The sequence below is a fragment of the Plasmopara halstedii genome (assembly GCF_900000015.1).
Source record: "Plasmopara halstedii genome assembly, contig: Scaffold_2680, whole genome shotgun sequence".
NCBI lineage: Eukaryota > Oomycota > Peronosporomycetes > Peronosporales > Peronosporaceae > Plasmopara > Plasmopara halstedii.
Genome location: NW_020189586.1, coordinates 552,050 through 569,285, shown reverse-complemented (window position 1 = coordinate 569,285; position 17,236 = coordinate 552,050). Strand labels below are relative to the sequence as shown.

General features: G+C 45.0%; 6 protein-coding genes across 6 annotated transcripts; 2 read left to right on the top strand and 4 right to left on the bottom strand.

Moving 5' to 3' along the window:
- Positions 1-2,579: 2,579 nt before the first annotated feature.
- PHALS_04842 (fructose--bisphosphatase) lies at positions 2,580-3,656 on the top strand (the record flags this gene model as incomplete). Its single annotated transcript, XM_024718692.1, has 2 exons — positions 2,580-3,022; positions 3,092-3,656. The coding sequence occupies 2 exons, from the start codon at positions 2,580-2,582 to the stop codon at positions 3,654-3,656; spliced, it is 1,008 nt and encodes a 335-aa protein (XP_024584065.1).
- A 472-nt stretch (positions 3,657-4,128) lies between these two features.
- Positions 4,129-6,058, bottom strand: PHALS_04841 (Uncharacterized conserved protein; the record flags this gene model as incomplete). Its single annotated transcript, XM_024718691.1, has 4 exons — positions 4,129-4,247; positions 4,324-4,345; positions 4,411-5,924; positions 6,007-6,058. The coding sequence occupies 4 exons, from the start codon at positions 6,056-6,058 to the stop codon at positions 4,129-4,131; spliced, it is 1,707 nt and encodes a 568-aa protein (XP_024584064.1).
- Positions 6,059-7,228: 1,170 nt separating this feature from the next.
- Positions 7,229-8,610, bottom strand: PHALS_04840 (equilibrative nucleoside transporter 1; the record flags this gene model as incomplete). Its single annotated transcript, XM_024718689.1, has 2 exons — positions 7,229-8,238; positions 8,298-8,610. The coding sequence occupies 2 exons, from the start codon at positions 8,608-8,610 to the stop codon at positions 7,229-7,231; spliced, it is 1,323 nt and encodes a 440-aa protein (XP_024584063.1).
- Positions 8,611-8,613: 3 nt separating this feature from the next.
- Positions 8,614-9,355, top strand: PHALS_15050 (uncharacterized protein). Its single transcript, XM_024718688.2, has one exon. The coding sequence runs from the start codon at positions 8,779-8,781 to the stop codon at positions 9,067-9,069; it is 291 nt and encodes a 96-aa protein (XP_024584062.1). The 5' UTR covers positions 8,614-8,778; the 3' UTR covers positions 9,070-9,355.
- A 9-nt stretch (positions 9,356-9,364) lies between these two features.
- Positions 9,365-10,411, bottom strand: PHALS_04839 (trna--methyltransferase; the record flags this gene model as incomplete). Its single annotated transcript, XM_024718687.1, has 4 exons — positions 9,365-9,523; positions 9,586-9,762; positions 9,830-10,263; positions 10,339-10,411. 4 exons carry the CDS (start codon positions 10,409-10,411, stop codon positions 9,365-9,367), a joined length of 843 nt encoding a protein of 280 aa, XP_024584061.1.
- A 688-nt stretch (positions 10,412-11,099) lies between these two features.
- Positions 11,100-11,777, bottom strand: PHALS_04838 (ef-1 guanine nucleotide exchange domain-containing; the record flags this gene model as incomplete). Its single annotated transcript, XM_024718686.1, has 1 exon — positions 11,100-11,777. The coding sequence occupies one exon, from the start codon at positions 11,775-11,777 to the stop codon at positions 11,100-11,102; it is 678 nt and encodes a 225-aa protein (XP_024584060.1).
- Positions 11,778-17,236: the final 5,459 nt, after the last annotated feature.

The window sequence follows — 17,236 nt, the reverse complement described above, 5'->3', positions numbered from 1 at the left end:
GTCTTGCATATAATATTTGGCGTCGCCGTTGCCTCTCCACGGAGGTTTTTGGTCTCGATGAGGCTAGTGGGACAACGCTCTTAGCGTCGTCCAGTATCCCCACTCCCTGCTCCATCAGAACCAGGACAAATCAAAGCAACTCGGTGACGGCAGAGATAGGCAGAGCATACATGGATATGGTGTGGGGCGAAGGGTTTTACGAATGCAATTGCTCACTTACACACGTGCAGTGTCGTAGTCGTCAAGACTATGTTCCGGTCGTACAACATTGGACCTGTAGATTGCAGCGAATTGCATCATAATCTGGAGATTCCAAGAATAATGCGAAAATACTCAGGTTTAATGAAGCCAAGGTGATGAGGCTGCTTTGTTGCATCAGAGTCCATCACATCGTACAGACTATTGATAGCGAAATTGAGGCATTTCCGGAGGCTGAGTCATTTTTTTATGGATGAGTTGCGGTTCTGAACCTCTGGAAGTGCCCTGACCAGGCAGTGCGATGGCGAGGATCGGGGAGCAATCCAAAATTTGGCTCATCCTAGCCTCGGACAAACCCCGTAACTGTTCGAAAGAGTTGACGAGCTGTCATAACTAACAAAGCAAAAGAGAGCTAGCCGCGGAAGAGCCAGCTTCCGCCGGCACTGCTCTTCGAGTGAAGAGAGGGTCTCTCTAATGTGATTGTTTGGTGGGCCAATGGATATACCAGGAGTGTTACCAGTATTGGTGAAGTGAAAGATCATGAGAATCTATAATTCCTTTTGCAATATTGTTTTGGTGTCATGTTATTTTAGAACAAGTGTAATTTGGCCTTTATCTCTTCTGGAGAAGAGGAAGAGTAACATCATTCCAGCTAGTTAGACGGAACTAACCTAGCGGTGGGTATAAATCTTGGCTGGTAGCTGTTACGGATGTCGTATGAAATTGAGCGGGCTGTAAGCAGCAGCAAAGGATGAGTTTTCATCTCAACATCCACATCATGATTTTTGCTACGAAACGTCAATAACAAGTTGACGCTCTGGCCAGGCTTCACTTCTCTGACGCTGGATTCAAAGGCCTAACGACAGGCAAAGCAGGCGTGTTTTCCTTGCCTAATTCGCGATCCAGATTCTACATGATTTTGCACTCTCATCAGCAATGTAAATTTGTCATGGAGGTGCGAGTTTACCCAACATCTGCAGCTTTAAGCGCAGGCTATACTCTCTAGAAATAATAACCTATGGGTTGAAAAACTCTTACGGAGAGACTTTCTGATGTTTTTTTCGCTTTTTTCGCTCTTGTTCGCGAGGGCTTCACCTCAGTATGGCTGAAGCTTCAATTGTTTGAAACCGACACCACGGCGTTACTTTTACGCTAGCAAATGAGCAGGCCTGGCTCCGCGAGCCAGGTTTAGCTCGTTGATGACAAGCTAGACATCGTCGTGAGCGCTAAGAAGGGGGTTTCATAACATTATCTGCTGACGGACACGGAGTACGCTACATGTACAGAACGAAGACTTTTTGCAATGAACGTTTACTCCGTGGAGAATGGCTATACCGTGTGTCATCGAGTGAGGACGGTGGTGTTTGATCAGGACTCAAAGCATTACACCGACCGATTCCGTCAGAGAGAACCTCGGCATTATCAGCAAAAGAAATTCTTAGAGCGTCGGTCGCGAGGTACGCGCTTTTTTCTGGGGCTCGTTGTGCCATTTTTCGGGTGCACGGTAGGGGATATTCAGTGTAAACATTCTCCGAGGAGCAGACACGGATCGGTGAAAAGAGTGAAGGTAGACTTCAAACACAGTAGTTGCTCATGGATCATTCGCTTTTGCGCAGTATCTTTAGAAACAATGAGGTGTGAATCTTGGTTCACGTCTTAATGAGCGATGGTGGTGGGGTGAATACTGTAACCCTAAAATCTTAACCTTACTGTCTGGTTACCGCTGTACAATATCAGTACTGGACAGTTCACATTGCACTCTTGTATAATAATAAATATTTAAAGGATAGGTATTTATGAAGCTCGTGGGACTTCATGAAGAGAGTTTCTTTGCATGTATGGGTTTCTAGCCTCATGTCAGACAATCAAGTCATACTACGAGTGTATGTGCGTTTAAATAGCAGAGCAAACTAAACGAGGAGGTACGGTACAGTCACTCGATTGAAGCGCACGAACCCAAACATTTTGCGTTTATTGCCGCCGACTCTTTGATTCAACGCTTTGTCAGTGCCAAGTCCGATCCATTGCAGCAAGTAAGCTGCCACTTGAGCGATAAACGTGGTTAACAATGTACACAATTATTACTGGGTTCAGGTGCTAGCACAATCGAGTTTGCGCTTTCCAGACATTCAAGAGACACTACTTAGCAATTATGTAATACCTACGCTGCCTAATTCAGAATTGGAGTTGGTGCCTAATATGGTTCTAATGTCATTAAATGTGTTTATGACTACAGGGGGGTTATCCATAAATTGCTCAGAATTTGAGTGCGCCTCTTCGTGACACACCCACCGTCACTCCGTCTTTATCCTGCTTCAACGCCGCTGTAGCTTAACTCATCTTCAGTAACAAATCCTCCTTAACGGTCACACTCCTCACCCATGGCCAATAGCGTGGATCACTCAAACCCCATCACCCTTTCTCGTTTTATTTTGGCCGAGAAGGAGATACAAGGCAATGCTGATCTTAGCGTTCTCTTCACGTCCATTGAGCTGGCATGTAAGGTCATCGCCAGTTCGGTACGTCGTGCGGGTCTGACGGGTCTTTACGGTCTTGACGGCTCAGAGAACTCAACCGGAGACCAAGTGAAGAAGCTTGATGTGCTCGCCAACGAGATTTTCATAAACTCGCTTAAATTTTCGTCCAAGATTGAGGTCATGGTTTCGGAAGAAGAGGAGAAGCCTATTATTGTGCAGAGTGATTCTACTGGCACAAAGTATTGCATTGCTTTTGACCCGCTCGATGGCTCGTCCAACATTGACTGCAACGTATCAACTGGTACTATCTTTGCGATATACCAGCGGGATGCCACGTCTGAAGGAGGGTGAGAAAGAACTTATCGAGATATTGTATCAGAGAAGAATTGTAGTAACTTTGTATTCTGCTATTGTAGCTACAAGGATATCTTGCAACCGGGTAGCAAACTTGTGTCGGCTGGTTACTGTATGTATGGGAGCTCGACGCAGCTGGTGCTAACTTGGGGCAGCGGCGTGCACTGTTTTACTCTGGACCCGACAATTGGAGCATTTATTCTCTCACAGAAGGATATTCGCATTCCAGAAGAACCTAAAACAATATATTCGTGCAATGAGGGCAATTACGCCCGTTGGGATCGTGCCACGAGGGCATTCGTGGATGAGTGCAAGACCAGACCAAATCCGTACGCGGCACGTTACGTCGGTAGTATGGTGTCTGACATCCACCGTACGATTTTATACGGTGGAATTTACATGTACCCGGCCAGCAAAAACGCCAAAGATGGTAAACTTCGTTTGCTCTACGAGTGCAATCCCATGTCGTTCATTATGGAGCAAGCTGGTGGCATGTCGACCACTGGCACAGAACGGATCCTTGATCTTATTCCCACGAATATTCACCAGCGCTCGTCAATTTTTCTTGGCTGCAAGCGGGACGTCGAGCGAGTCATATCGTTGTACGAGGAGTATGGTGACGCATGAACTCCTGCAGTTGGGCAGTAGGTTAATGCTCCTTATATAATCTCAACAAAACAATCTGTGTCTCAAGGATTTCTTATTTCAGCTATCGCCATCACATGACGAGTTTTTGATTGTCACCTACCATTTTAAACTAAGGGGATCAACAACGCGAAGCAGGGCCTCGTATTCATGAAATTTTTTACCAGAGGATCGAACATAATAGTCAGTAAAGGTGCGTCTGTCTCTTCGACCTGAGCGGTATGCTTGCACGATGAAGTAGCAATCACTCGTGGCTACCTACATCTTTGGTTGCCAAGTGAGTGGTTCTTGCCATCATTAGTTCTCTTAGTCCATATAAAGCAAATTTTGGATACCTTCCTTGTACTTTCACAGAGCAAAATTGCAAGCCCGGCTGTCAACGTGTTTTCGATTGGTAATGTGAGCGCGAAAGTCTCTTTTAACTACAACAAGATACTTCGAGCGTCCGTGAACTTTACATGTCTGCTACAGCGTATTTGTAAGCCTCTTCGCTTACGGCAGCATTGGCATTCTGTCGCATCATTATTTTTTCCTCCCAATTTGTACCGCGCACAACACCGTCCCAACGATAGCCTGGCTGAATTCCAAAGCGATTAATTGGGGCAAGTGGACCGGCATACTTTGGTTTTGCCATGCTTGATTTCTTGACCTTCTTGCTCCTCTTTTTTTTTCTATAGCCATCCGCCAATACATTATCTTGGAACGTCTTACTATTCATAGGGTCGAATGCACGTACGCGTTCCCGTCGCATGCGCTCGAGTTCTTCATCGTCTTCATGCCGAGCAAATGGTGCCTTCTTGATTTTTTCAAGCAACTCCTGCTGCGACTTGCGCTCTCGCTTCTGTACTTCACCAGTGCCCCATTCGTACTCTTCACGCTCCTTACGCTTGCGTTTACCATCCAAAACTTCCTGTTGACGAACCAGCTCATTGAGCATGTCAAGCTTCCGGCCACGCTTATCACGATACACCGTTTCAGCATTGGCGCCCATTTCCGATGAGTCAACACCACGTAAGACATCCTTCTGCTTTGCTGCGACTTCGCGTTGACGTTCAAATTCAGCGGCTGTGAATAGGCCTGCCTTCTTTCCATCATTTGCCCTTTTAGGCTTATCGTTCATCTCCAGCTGTTGGGTCGCAGAATCGCGCAATTTAAGTTCAGGATCTCTGGACGGAGAGATTTGTGCTGCCGTATGACCACTTCGAGCATCATGATTACACTCGGATCTCGTATTCTTCTGCGTCTCACATCGAGTACATTCGCGCCTGCTATCTTTCATACGAGAGCGGTGACGGGGGATCGCTGAGATTCGCTTCGACGACATTGAAAAATGTAGCTGACGTGTGGATGGTGACCGAGACCGACTATTACGATGGCGAGAGCGCGGGGATCGACTGCGACGCTGACGTGCTTTACTTTCCTGGTTAGTAGGACTTGCATCACGACTAGCACGACCTGTTCCACGTTTCTTTTTTTCAATTTTGGTGCAGCGTTTGCTGTCTTTTTTGTTTTCAAAAGAAGTTGAACGAGAACGTCTTTTATTTCTATTGGAAAGAGACGGGATATCCCGCCCGAGAGAGTCCACATGATGATGGTGATCAGGATGACCAGTTGATCGGATTGGATGGTCATGAGGTATCTTTTTAAAGTTGATTGATTCACTGCTATCTTGTCGAGGTTTTCGAGGCGGTGATGCATCATCAGCTCTCGGCAACTTCACACGAGATGGGCGAGATATCCTAGAAGACGAAGCGTCTCTACCCTGTTTCTCGCCCTCATGCCTATGTGTATGCTTTTCGTTATGCGGCTCCGATGCACTTGTAATACTTTTTTGGCTAGACGCTGTTCTCGCAGGTTCATAGTGTCTTAGACGGGGAGAAGCGTCGCTGCTCGCGTTATCCTTGCTCTCGATACGTCCGAAAGCCTTCTTTCTTGGTGGAGATAGGTCTTCATCATTGCTAATATTCTGATGGTTAGTTGTCCCATGGATCTTACCAAGATACTTGTCCGAATCCACGAAAACTGGCAAATCTTGCGGGTCCACCTGCTCTCCGTTGTCTGTAGCCACCACCAATGGCAGCTCGTCGTCTGCAGCGTCCATTTCCCAGTTCTTCTCAATCTCTTCTCTACAAGGCGCAGACTGCTCCCACGCATGGTCTACGTCTACCATGCGTGAGCCCAGCTGGAGAGATTCGGCCGTTCTCGACTTTTTACTTTTCTTCTTTTTCTTGCTTCCGCCGTCAGCCGTGCCTGCAAACGGATACGTGATATAAGTGGATGAGCAATAACCTAGCTCCATGTATAACCGGGATCAAAGTGTTGCACTACACACCTCTACAAGTGTCGGACAAATAACGCTGCAGGTACTCCAGCTTTGATGGCATAATGTTTTATAAATATTCACAATCATCATGTACATTTTAAATAAACGAGAGACTCACAATGTCATATTTACAATTTCTATGATCTTCAGTGCATTTAATAAAAGTTGCGGTAGTCGCACCGTCTAGCGGAATGAGAGTTCTGAGTCGTAAAACTGCTGCACGTTACGTTGTCTCGCACGCTTCACCGCGACAATGGAAGTACGCATCATTGTGGCGACGGCCCAAAAGCTTCGGGAGATTTGCTCGACGAACGTCACGATATTTCTTGTACATGATGTGAGTACCACCACGCGAGTTGTAGCGCATCCAGACGCCATAGTAATTGATCGACCACACGACAGTTCTCTCAGTTCCGCATAAGAGGCAAGACAGAAGTCAGATAAATGATCGAGGTGACAGTCTTTAAGTCCTCGTCCCCGTGGGACACTCAGAAGCTGGAACTAAACAATGGATCACACCGCCATCGTACCAAATGACAGAGCGGTTTTTACAGCTAAAGTGAAGTAGTGACGTGAGGATCCTGACGGATCTCTACTCTCAACGCAAAAAAGCACTTGTGAAAAGGTTGCAGAAGGTTTGTACGACACACCAATCATGACTGTGCCGTACGTAGGAAGGGAGAATGGTCATGACCTTTTACAATGAAAAAGCTTCACCGACCGAAGATATTTCGCTGACGAACCGCCTTAATGTCTAGAATCTCATTTGTGGTCTTTTTTTCTGATGCAGAAAACATCAGAAGTGAGCCTGAGCTAGTACCTGGTTCAGAGCAAACAGCTTGATGCGGTACGCTGGCGGGTTCGGCTTCTTAATGTAAGCTTTGCGGACTTGAAAATTGCCGGAATTGTTGCATAACGAATAGCAAAAATGTGGTGAATTAGACCAAAGAGTGGGCAACAGCCTTCTTTCTTATTGGCGCAAAGATTGCCTTGATATTATTTCTTACGTTTTATACGCTTTCAGCATTAAAACAGTCACAACATATCTGTTTGATAATATGTAGCAATATATTCTGAACGAAAACTATGATAAGAAAGACTAAGTTTAATTACCTTCTGCATAATTAGCTTTCTGAATGGTCTTGTATAACGTATGCTTTGACGTTAGGGTATAAAGAGAATATATTATCCTTTTTTGTCAAGGGTACGTTGTTTTAGGTTACGTGATATTTTATTGCTTCAACATCGCTTTCAACACAAAAGACATAATCGATCCTGCTGTAAGGCCGATGGACAAGACGAAAAAGATAATGCTGCCACCTATCTCCTTTTCGGCTGGCTTACGAAACAAATCTGGATATTCCATGAATGCGAGAGTGCACAGCAACCCGTTGGAGAAGGCACATGCGGCTATAAACAACATCGCCAGCACATCACTACGGAAAATTACCGTCGTGATTACTGTGTCTGACTTATTTCGCAGGTTGCACAGCATTAAAAGGGGAAAGAAGATGATGCGAGCAATACTGGCTAAGAAGACATTTTTCTGTCCCAGTCGTGGCCACCATGAAGCAGAGAGACGCGCTATAAAGTCTGATATGTTGAATAGAATGAGCGTGAATGGTGTGAAGAGTTTGTTGGACCACAGATCCCTTTTCGGCTCCATTGACTTGATCGCAGACGTTATGCCAGGAAAGACGCCTAGTGTGACGATAAAAACGAAAAAAGTAGCGGCAGCATAGAATCGGATCGTAAAGGCGACTTCCATCACATCGACCTTGTTCGAAAGCTCTGATCCTCCACTTTCTTTATCTAGTAGGGGGATTCGTGGTGAAGTGTCGATGGAATCCATCGTGTCGGTCTCACTTGGTACATCGTTGATATATTTTTCCTGACAATCAGGACTCGAATAGCAGCGAAAGAGTGACATCCGCGTGAGAATTGCGAACGTCAATAGACATAGAACCAGCGTTATGAACACGAGGACGAAGTACAATAGAGCACACAAATCAGGGCTAGCGTGCAAAGCGTCAAACCGCCGGGCAAAAGCCTCATCAGCCCACAAAATGATAAAATTCGACAGCGATACCGCCAACCCAGCGAAACTCTGTCCGCTAACTACAGCCTGTGTATACTGAGGTGGAAAGGTCGAAACAATGCGCAGTAAACCCTCCTGCATCAGTGTGGACGCACAAGCAACCAGTAAGATGCTCACTACGGTTGTGTGAAAAAATGGATAGCCTGAAATACAGATATAGGTCAGGTAGGTTCACTGGATCTTCATTAGTACAAGTTCGTACCATGAAATTCGGGCGTGCGTGTCCAGGTACAATGCATGAACATGATGATCATAATGACGATAAGCGAGAAGAAAACAGTTCGAATGGCGCTTGCCATGCGCTCAGCGAGGACAATCGTTCGGACTAGCATTGTCATCAGCGTGCTGACGTTAAAGGCCATACTGAACCAGTTTAAAAATGAGTCTTCGTAGGCAGTTCCCTCTAAACGATGTTGAAAATAATCTTGTGCTGTAATGAATACGTTCCATGGTAGCGAGGATCCAACGCCGATGAAGAAGAAGATCGCGAACATGACCCCAGAAATGTGCTCCATGCTTATTAAAGTTCAAAAAAAAATTTCGCTTTGAAGGAGTGGTCCACGTCATTTCCGCGGTCAAAATTGTGAACTTACATGCTACATTTTAAAAACTCTTAGAGAAATTTCGTATATCAAAGAGCAAATAATAGGGGTGGAAGGATTCAAAAGATATCGAGAGGGTACATGTATGAGAACTTGACATGCGACCGCTTCGTACCCAGTACGAGCATCCATATCATAACAAGCGATTTTGATCGTTTTCATAAGTCTGGCGTCGCTGTCGTCGACAATATTTATAGTGAAAAAACTGAACGAAACCTAATTTGTAAACATCTATTGTCAACTATGCTGATACCTTTTGACCACATTTGCGCGGCAACAAAAGAAGCCACATTTTCTTCTGGTACTGAGAGTTTTGTAATAAGATTTATCGACACAATTTACAAAGCTCCTCAAGTGTCAGAACTGGCATAAACAATACAATTTTCTCCGATTGTTAAACTTTGGCGTGCGCCATCTGGCAACAACCGACAAGTTGCCGAATTGCCGGATTACCTTTTTCATTTATGTTAATATTCCATCTAGCTGCAGCTGAAAATTTTTCGCAATCCTCTAGATAAGCAGCCACTGGAGCTTTATAGATTACTCTTTTGCTCTAATTTGGGGCAACCAGTCGTAATATCGGGATAGTTATTGTGTTTTCTTACACATTTCTGATATTGTAATTTGGCACACGAAAAAATGTCATAAATTGGAAAATCCCTATCCTCTACCTCAACTGGTTGCATATTGTGTGCTGTTCACATTTGTCATGCTCAGTGCATCGTATTAAATCATCGCTTGTGTTAGATCCTGTACATACAGACTGTAGCTTCAGCTGCATTTGTCGCCGCCGAATTGCCTTCCGGCCAAATCGACTTCGCTTGCGCTACATTCATCAAAATTTTTAAAATATCGCAAATTACAATGAAGCAAACTTGCTCAAATTACCTGTGGTATCGCAAACTCTAATGCCTTTGGCCAGTCATTAAACTCTTGAAATTTACTCAACACGTCAACAACTGTGTTCACATTTAAAATGTGATCCAGCCTTTCGACGATACATTCCTGTATTGGAAGCCGCACAGTTACAATTCCTGCATCTGCAGCTGCATTTAGTGAAGCTCCCTGCAAAATGTTGGTGTCCACGTGAAAAACTTTTTTTAGCTGAATTCAAATTGTATTTCGCACTTACTTTCTTACGGGACTTGTCCACAATGCCACCGATCACGTAAATCTTTGAGGAATCCAATTTTCGTAGCACATTAGGTGAATCTGGGGATAGATACACAAGGTTCTCAAGTAAGAAATGGTCTGCAACGCTTTGAGCATCACGTCGCCACTGGATGCACCAATTTTTGGCGCCGAATCGTTCAAGCAAGTGCTCCAATCTCTCGCTGGGATTACAGAAGATCAACTGAAACGGCTCTGGCATCTTCTTAATCTCCCCATAGCAAAACTTCAGTTGGTTAGCAAGGCTTCGAATTTCTTTATCGTTCATAATACTATCATAGCTCAAATCAATGGCGATCTGTTGACTTGAACTGTTCGCTGCGGACGCTCGCTGCAGTCGTCGCTTGAGCTCCTCTTTCTCTGCAGTTTCTCGCTTCAAAAATGTTTGACGCTCTTCTGTTTAAGAAGTTAGGAAAGAGAGGTGATTCATACATATATAGTTTTTTCGTTGAGAATGGAAATAAAACGCACCTTGGGTCATTGAATGCAATAGATTAAAGCGCGCCTTCTTCTGGCGATTTGCTTTCTTCTGTCGCTCGAGCATTAGGCACTGGATATGTGAGCGCGGAGCCGCAAGAAAAGATGAGGTTGCAGCGTTGGCACCTGCGTCAATTGTGGTATCGCGGTCCAGCAAAGTCGGAATCAGTTTGAGCCAAGTATATGCCTGGTAAACGTTTAATTTGCTACAATGACAAATAACTGTATTGATACTCAGCAAAAACGCGCACAAAAACGCGTAATTTGACAGTAGACAAGAAAATATATTGGTAACAACAGCGCAAATTTGCAGATAAAGCATGATACTTTCATCGAGAGTCAACTTGCTAACTGCGAACTACCAAGTCTGGTGCCCTGTTGACGTCTAGTTCAATTCGTATGCTGCGGGAAACGTATGCTAAACTAAAAGTTTCTTATTGCCACAACATGGTAGCTCAAGTACTGTAAAATCCAGGGTCGCCACTTGTTGTTGATCCAAGTCACCACAGTGAGTAGGTGCATCAGAAGCAATAATTTAAAGAAGTCTTCGTGGTCGAGTGAACACCATGTTGGTATGTACAACAAATTTGAACGCTCTACATCTAGAAAAGAAACTGGTAAATGTTTCGTGCATTTCTGCTTTTATATATTTCTACTGGTAGCGCAGGAAGCCAATCATAAAAGCTGCGTAACTTAGCTGCAGCAAAACAAGCCCTAAAATAAGTTCCTTGTCACATCACAATTTGATTGCGCGTTTACAGCTTGTTCATCGACGCAATGTCTACCGATTGCACGTAATCTTCAAAAGCCTCAATCGCTTCCGTAATGTCATCGAGCAGCACAAGTTCATCCACAATAACGCACTGCACAAGTAGCTTTTTGATACCAAAAGCAACAGGGACCAACTTGTGACCCTCACCCCACGACAGACCTTCAATTGGCAAGGCCTTGATCTTAACGGCCAGTTCCTCAAGATCCGTCTCAGCCTCCCATGGCTTCACTTCGATGACAACCTGAGAGCGTTCCACGGGCTTCTTTTTTTCCTTTTTGGCAGCCTTAGCGGCCTCAGCGCGCTTGGCAGCTAATGCCTTGGCAGCCTCGTCGTCTTCATCTTCATCGTCGTCGCCAAATAGGTCGTCATCATCGTTTCCATCATCTTTGACCACCTTGCTGGAAGCAACAGCAGCCTTTGTGGTAGCTGTCACCTTCTTGGTCACTAGAATGGCGCGCAGGCCCAACCTGGCAGCTACATGCACATACCAACGGTAGACATTGGCGTACTTAGCAGCATCGGGTACAGACAAAAACTTGTGAAATAAATCAGCATCCGCTGAGCTAAATTTGAATCCCTCAATGTAACTGCGGCTTGTCAAGAAACCATTCAGCTTCTTCAAGCCACCATCTTGGTCCAGGTTGTCGAAGGAGATGCCCATATTAAAAACAAAGGTAAAACCCGCTGCTTGGTCAGTGATGGATGGATCTGCAATCAAGGGAGTCCGACATGGCTGGCACAGGAGTGCCGATGGCTAATTTATTATACTCAAGGTTAAAGGCATAGTAAAGTAAATCTGCGGGTTTTGCTGGTCCTATTTTAACTACGACGCTTGCAAATTGAAAATTTATCGGCATTCATTTTTTTTAGATTTAAATGTCTTTCTTAAGAACTATCAAAGATTTCTCAGCGCATACTTAGATTTGAATGTACTATCGAAGAAGCATTGTTTGTAAAAAAGAAATTGAATCATAGAATATAGATTTTTTCGCAATATTAGAAAATATGTAAAATAACACTCGACAGACGGTGCAACGGAGTAATGTTCAGCAAAAAAATGCATGTACTTGTCACTATTGCCACAAGATATTTTAACAAAACACAATAGTGGAATTATGAAGCGGTATCACTGGTACGAATAAGAGTGAGGGAGCACCGCTAATGAGAGAACCGTGGAACACGTGAGTTGCTAGCATGAAATACTTGAATTTATATTATAGTAGTATTTACTTCTGATTTTCTAAATTCAAATGTGATATTAGCTCAGCTCTCACTATATATCAAGAAAACCAAGTAGTTATTGATTCCTAAGTGGCGCTCGGTGGACACATCCGCTGACAATCAATGGAGGAGGACTCGCAGAGTCACGGCTTCCTCGGTGCAGCTTATACAGAAAACCTGCTGTATCACTTGTCATCAACCCCATGATGGAGTCTAAATACGACTGTATTTCTTAAGATGAAACAAAAGTTGTCGACCTATGTGTCCGCGAAATGTGGTACCGGACGCTGTACTAACAGCCTTCAAAGAAATGTCCTCCTCCTTCATCAAGATCCAACGACCAACCAAACGATGCCAACCATCTTGCTGAGTCTATCAATAGAGACGAGCACCCCATTGTGGCCATTCGTATTCTCAAGAAAAGCCAAACAAAGTCGAGACAGACTAACTTCCAACGGTCAGTAGGAACAAAGAGAATTTCCGGTGGTGCCTTGCGCTCTTTTCTTGCTGAAAGACATCGCATGTCTTTACGTATCGTTCCACCAACTTGTTCATGTGGGGCCACCAAAATTGGGGACTGAGAGATTGATTAATCTTCTTACGGCCAACATGACCGGCCATCAGCGCATCATGCGCATCTTATACTATCTTGTACTGCAAATCATCATTAGGGAGCAACAAGTCATGGCTAGTCGTCACGTGAAACGCCGTAGTGAAGGAGTCTATCCTTCCATGCATAACGATGCAATATTTATTTCAAGCAACAAGAAATCTCAATCATAGAAATCCATATTATTCGATGACAGTGCTCTGATGATCAGATCACATATTCCTCCTACGACCTAAAATGTGATGGCATTGCGGAGGTTGTGTTTTTACGTTCGAGGGTCGACTTAGCGGAATTACGCTCATCATCCGCTATGAATGATTCGGCTCTCGTGGAATTTAGACAGCGTATGGAATCACGCAGAGGATCAACAGGTCCTAATTTATCGCTTGTTATGAAATATAAGATGACGTCCTTATTACGAGGCCACCCTCTGGGCTTCCACTCGAACGTGAAGTTCGACACAAAATTGATCGTAAACCTGGTTCAAAGCATGTAATGTGACCACTATCGCGTGGGCAAAACGAATACATCAATGATTGTTTTGCTTAAAGCAAGTTGCTGGGTCAGGGAGGGAGAGCAAGCCTCCTCATAGCGCGCTGACGTTTGGTGTGAGTAAACCAAATGGTAAATGGTGTATTGATCACGCCTATAACACGTTAAATGCGTAGACGATTCCCGCGCAAATGCCGTTCCGCGTAAAGATTACGAGATACCCAGCTGTACACAGCTCCGTGTAGCGATTTCATTGATTCCAAAGGTTTGGCTAAATTGTTCATTGATCATAATTTTCACAATCACAGATTGCCAGACGCCATCGTCTCTGATCGTGATACACGATTCACGAGTGGCTTCTGGAAAGAATTGATCCGACTTCTTGACACCTGCTTGGAAATATCAACCGTGGTACACCCGGATGGGCAAATAGAACTTACCAACCGAGTGATCGGAGATGTGTTGAGAAGTTTCTATACGAAAAAAATCCGCATAATAGAGCCCGTTATTATCATTGGTTGTTTTTGCTATGAACAAATCATTCACTGGATTTACGCAATATTCTCATGAACGGCTTGCGACACCCGCTTAAGCGATGGGTGGTGTTTTTAATATAAGTGGGGAAGGACCTCGGCAAATGGTTGCCTCTTGAATTGATACAATCAATTTATGCGCATGTGAAACGCAAGTACAAGTACGCCCTGGAGTTATTCATCATGAGTCGTGTACACGGGTGCGTAGCAAAGGAGTACGCAGACAGACGAGGTCGTGCCCATTGGCGTCGTCGCCTCAGCATTGCCCTCGGAATGACAGAGATAATCGGGAACGCCCGAAACAGAGCGCGATCGATTGGCAGGATGTCCTGCGTCATCAGCAGAAGTTGCTGCAACAGGCGTAAGAGCTAGCAGAGACTGCTCCAATCGGTAGATCTGATCATCGATTGCGTCCACACGTGAGTTTCCATTACGCCATGCGAAGTTGCGTATTTCGTGAGGGACCTGTCAGTTATCCTCCACGCGTTGTCGTGTCGACGACACGCGATCGGTCACCGCGATCAGCCGCTGGCTCATCAGCGAGAGAAGCTTCTTCACCTTCGTGAGACACAGTTCCAGGGGCGGACGAAGGCCGTAGGCCAGCCACAGAAGAAGCAGATGGGACGGCCGCTCCAGTCACCCCATCCTCCTCGAAATCGACAAAAGAATCGATACTTCCACGTCGAGAACGTGGTGCCGGATTGGAACGTCCACGTTTGTATGGATCTCCTGGTGAATTGCTGGGGTACTCATCGAGCGAGCATTCGTAATTTTTCGTGGTGACTGCGCCATTATCATTCGGGTGTTCGATGCGGTCCGGTGACGAACTCCGCTTAGGGAAGCTACCCCTAACTCCTCTTTCCCCGTCCCTTTCATCGTGAAGCCGAGTAATGACAGAGCTTCTATACGAGAATCCTCGTCTGCGCTGCCAAGTGCGCAAATCAAAGCGCATATCACGCACCTTCAACAAGTCAGCAGTGGATCTTGCCCTTTGCCAACGGTGGATGTCGACGAATTTGGTCGAATGGACCCATGCCCAGATTCGAATGTCGATTGTCGGGATGGAATCCAGAATGGATTGCTGGACGTATGGAACATACGTGAGGCTTCGTAGTTTGCATCCAGCACGTGTAATCGGCTCGATGGCGCAAAAAGACGCGACTCGCGTCATCAGTCGAGCACCCATCCGGCTAAAGAGTTTGTCGAACTTTCGGGTGGACCCACCACGTCATTCGTATAAGTCGTCGTGACGATCAAGCTCACGATTGCTTGAATTCGCTGAATGACGTGGTATTGGAATAGAAACCAAGCTCGATTGTGACAAAATCTTATGCGGATCAAGCGTGTGGGTTGTAACTGTAGCGAGAGTTAGACATAGTGATACGGAGAGGGGAAGAAAAGCTGAAGAACGATTTGTAAAATTTGGGTAAACCCACTTTGAGTGGGAAATGGTGTAATGTGCCAGATATGTTGTGTAGACCACTAACTTGTGTGTATCACATTAACTGTAGACTATGTATAGCGGTATATCCCCTGTCACTTCCATTTAATCAGAATTAAAAGAACTTATCATAATAGGGAGGTTTGAAAACTACTGGCTTTAATTGTAACGGAGTAACACGTACGCATATATGAAAGGGCGGGTCGCACAGGATGGTGTGACCGTAAATAGGTGTGGATTATACAAGTTGGTGTAATCACACAATAGTGTGGCTGTACCGTAACAAGAAGCCACCACGTGGAAGGATTGCCAATAGTAATGCATATTACTACATTAATTAGGCTTAACTATATTAATTAGGTATTACTATATTAATACAAAAAACATAGGGTTTTAGATCTGCCGCAACTAAAACAATCAAATACAGTTTCAATTTTGAACGGAAGAGTTTGCTTACCTTGGTTATAGTCTTCAGTACTCTTGGAAGCAGAGGATTGCGATCCGCTGCATTTGTACTGATTCTTATAAATAACGTATGGTCGATGACCTTAGCTAGCTTTCTCTAAGCAAAGAACTACGGCAGCTTCGCTGCAATAACATTATGTATCACCTCGTCTTTCCTCCTCTCTACGTAAGTCAACGGCCTGCAGGAAGCGAGCAACACGCGGTGAGGCGTGTCGGTTTATCTAATCTTCCTCAGAAACGTATGTGTACGCGGAGAGGTAATTCCCGTGACAGGAACTCTTTAAGCTGAACGAGAGCTTCTGCCTGGGATGGTGATGGAAGGCTTACGTCCCAAGGACTACACTGGTTAATGCATTCAGAGGTAAACTATTATTAGCCCATGGAGTCCCACTGATCCGGTAGCTGGGCGCCACCGTTACATCGAGACACCGTAAAGCACTCTTTTTGTCGACCCTTCTACTCGCGACTTACTGTTGTCTGTTGTCACAGACTTATGTTTGAGAATCGCACTCGAAGCTGCTCTATACTGTCTCCACGAGATATTTTCTGGAGACAGTGACACACAATCTCTCAAATTGCGACACCCACCGCTTCTTCGAAAGAGGTGGGGTGACGCGGAGTGTTTCGGCATGAGCCACACCTGTTCGATGACCCTCGATAAGATGACAACGGTTATCCTTTTTCATAGAATGTTTAACGCCATTGTGGTTAAAAAAACTTGCAAGTCTTTGTTTGATGGGTACACAACAACTTGGAACGCGCCACATACACCTCGTTCGTCCGTGCTAACAGCTATGACATATGTCATTCTAGTATCTGCCATTTTAGGAATGCATCTTACACAGAAGCAGAGTGCCCATTTCCGCATCCGGCCTACAAGCTTGGAGACCACAAGCTCGAAGCGCTGGATTTTGTTTAAATCATGTCATAATTCAGGGCCATCATAGCTTTCTTATCCAAAAAAGAGAATGTTCTCGATATCAGCAGCATTAGATGGGAGCTGGTTGCGCTCAAAGCTGGCTCATACCTTTTTGGAGTATCTCTGGTAAGTGGCTCCAGGAGATCAATCGCCGATATTGGCTCTTGGATGCTATCGTCGAATGACCAATCCTAGACATAAGCTTAAGATATGTTATAAATAGTGCTCCAATCGTTTAGAGGGTACAATCCTTCCACGACTCGGTCGTCGGATCGATAATAATGCTACCAAGGAAAATGGGGTTACCGTGCAACTTACACAGAGAAAGCTGATCCAAAAAGCCCACGTATACAACGCACATAGTTGGGCTCGTGCGCCTTACCCAGGTGTGGAAACGAGAGCTTTTGAAGTTGATTTGCACTGCTATTGCAAGAGTAAC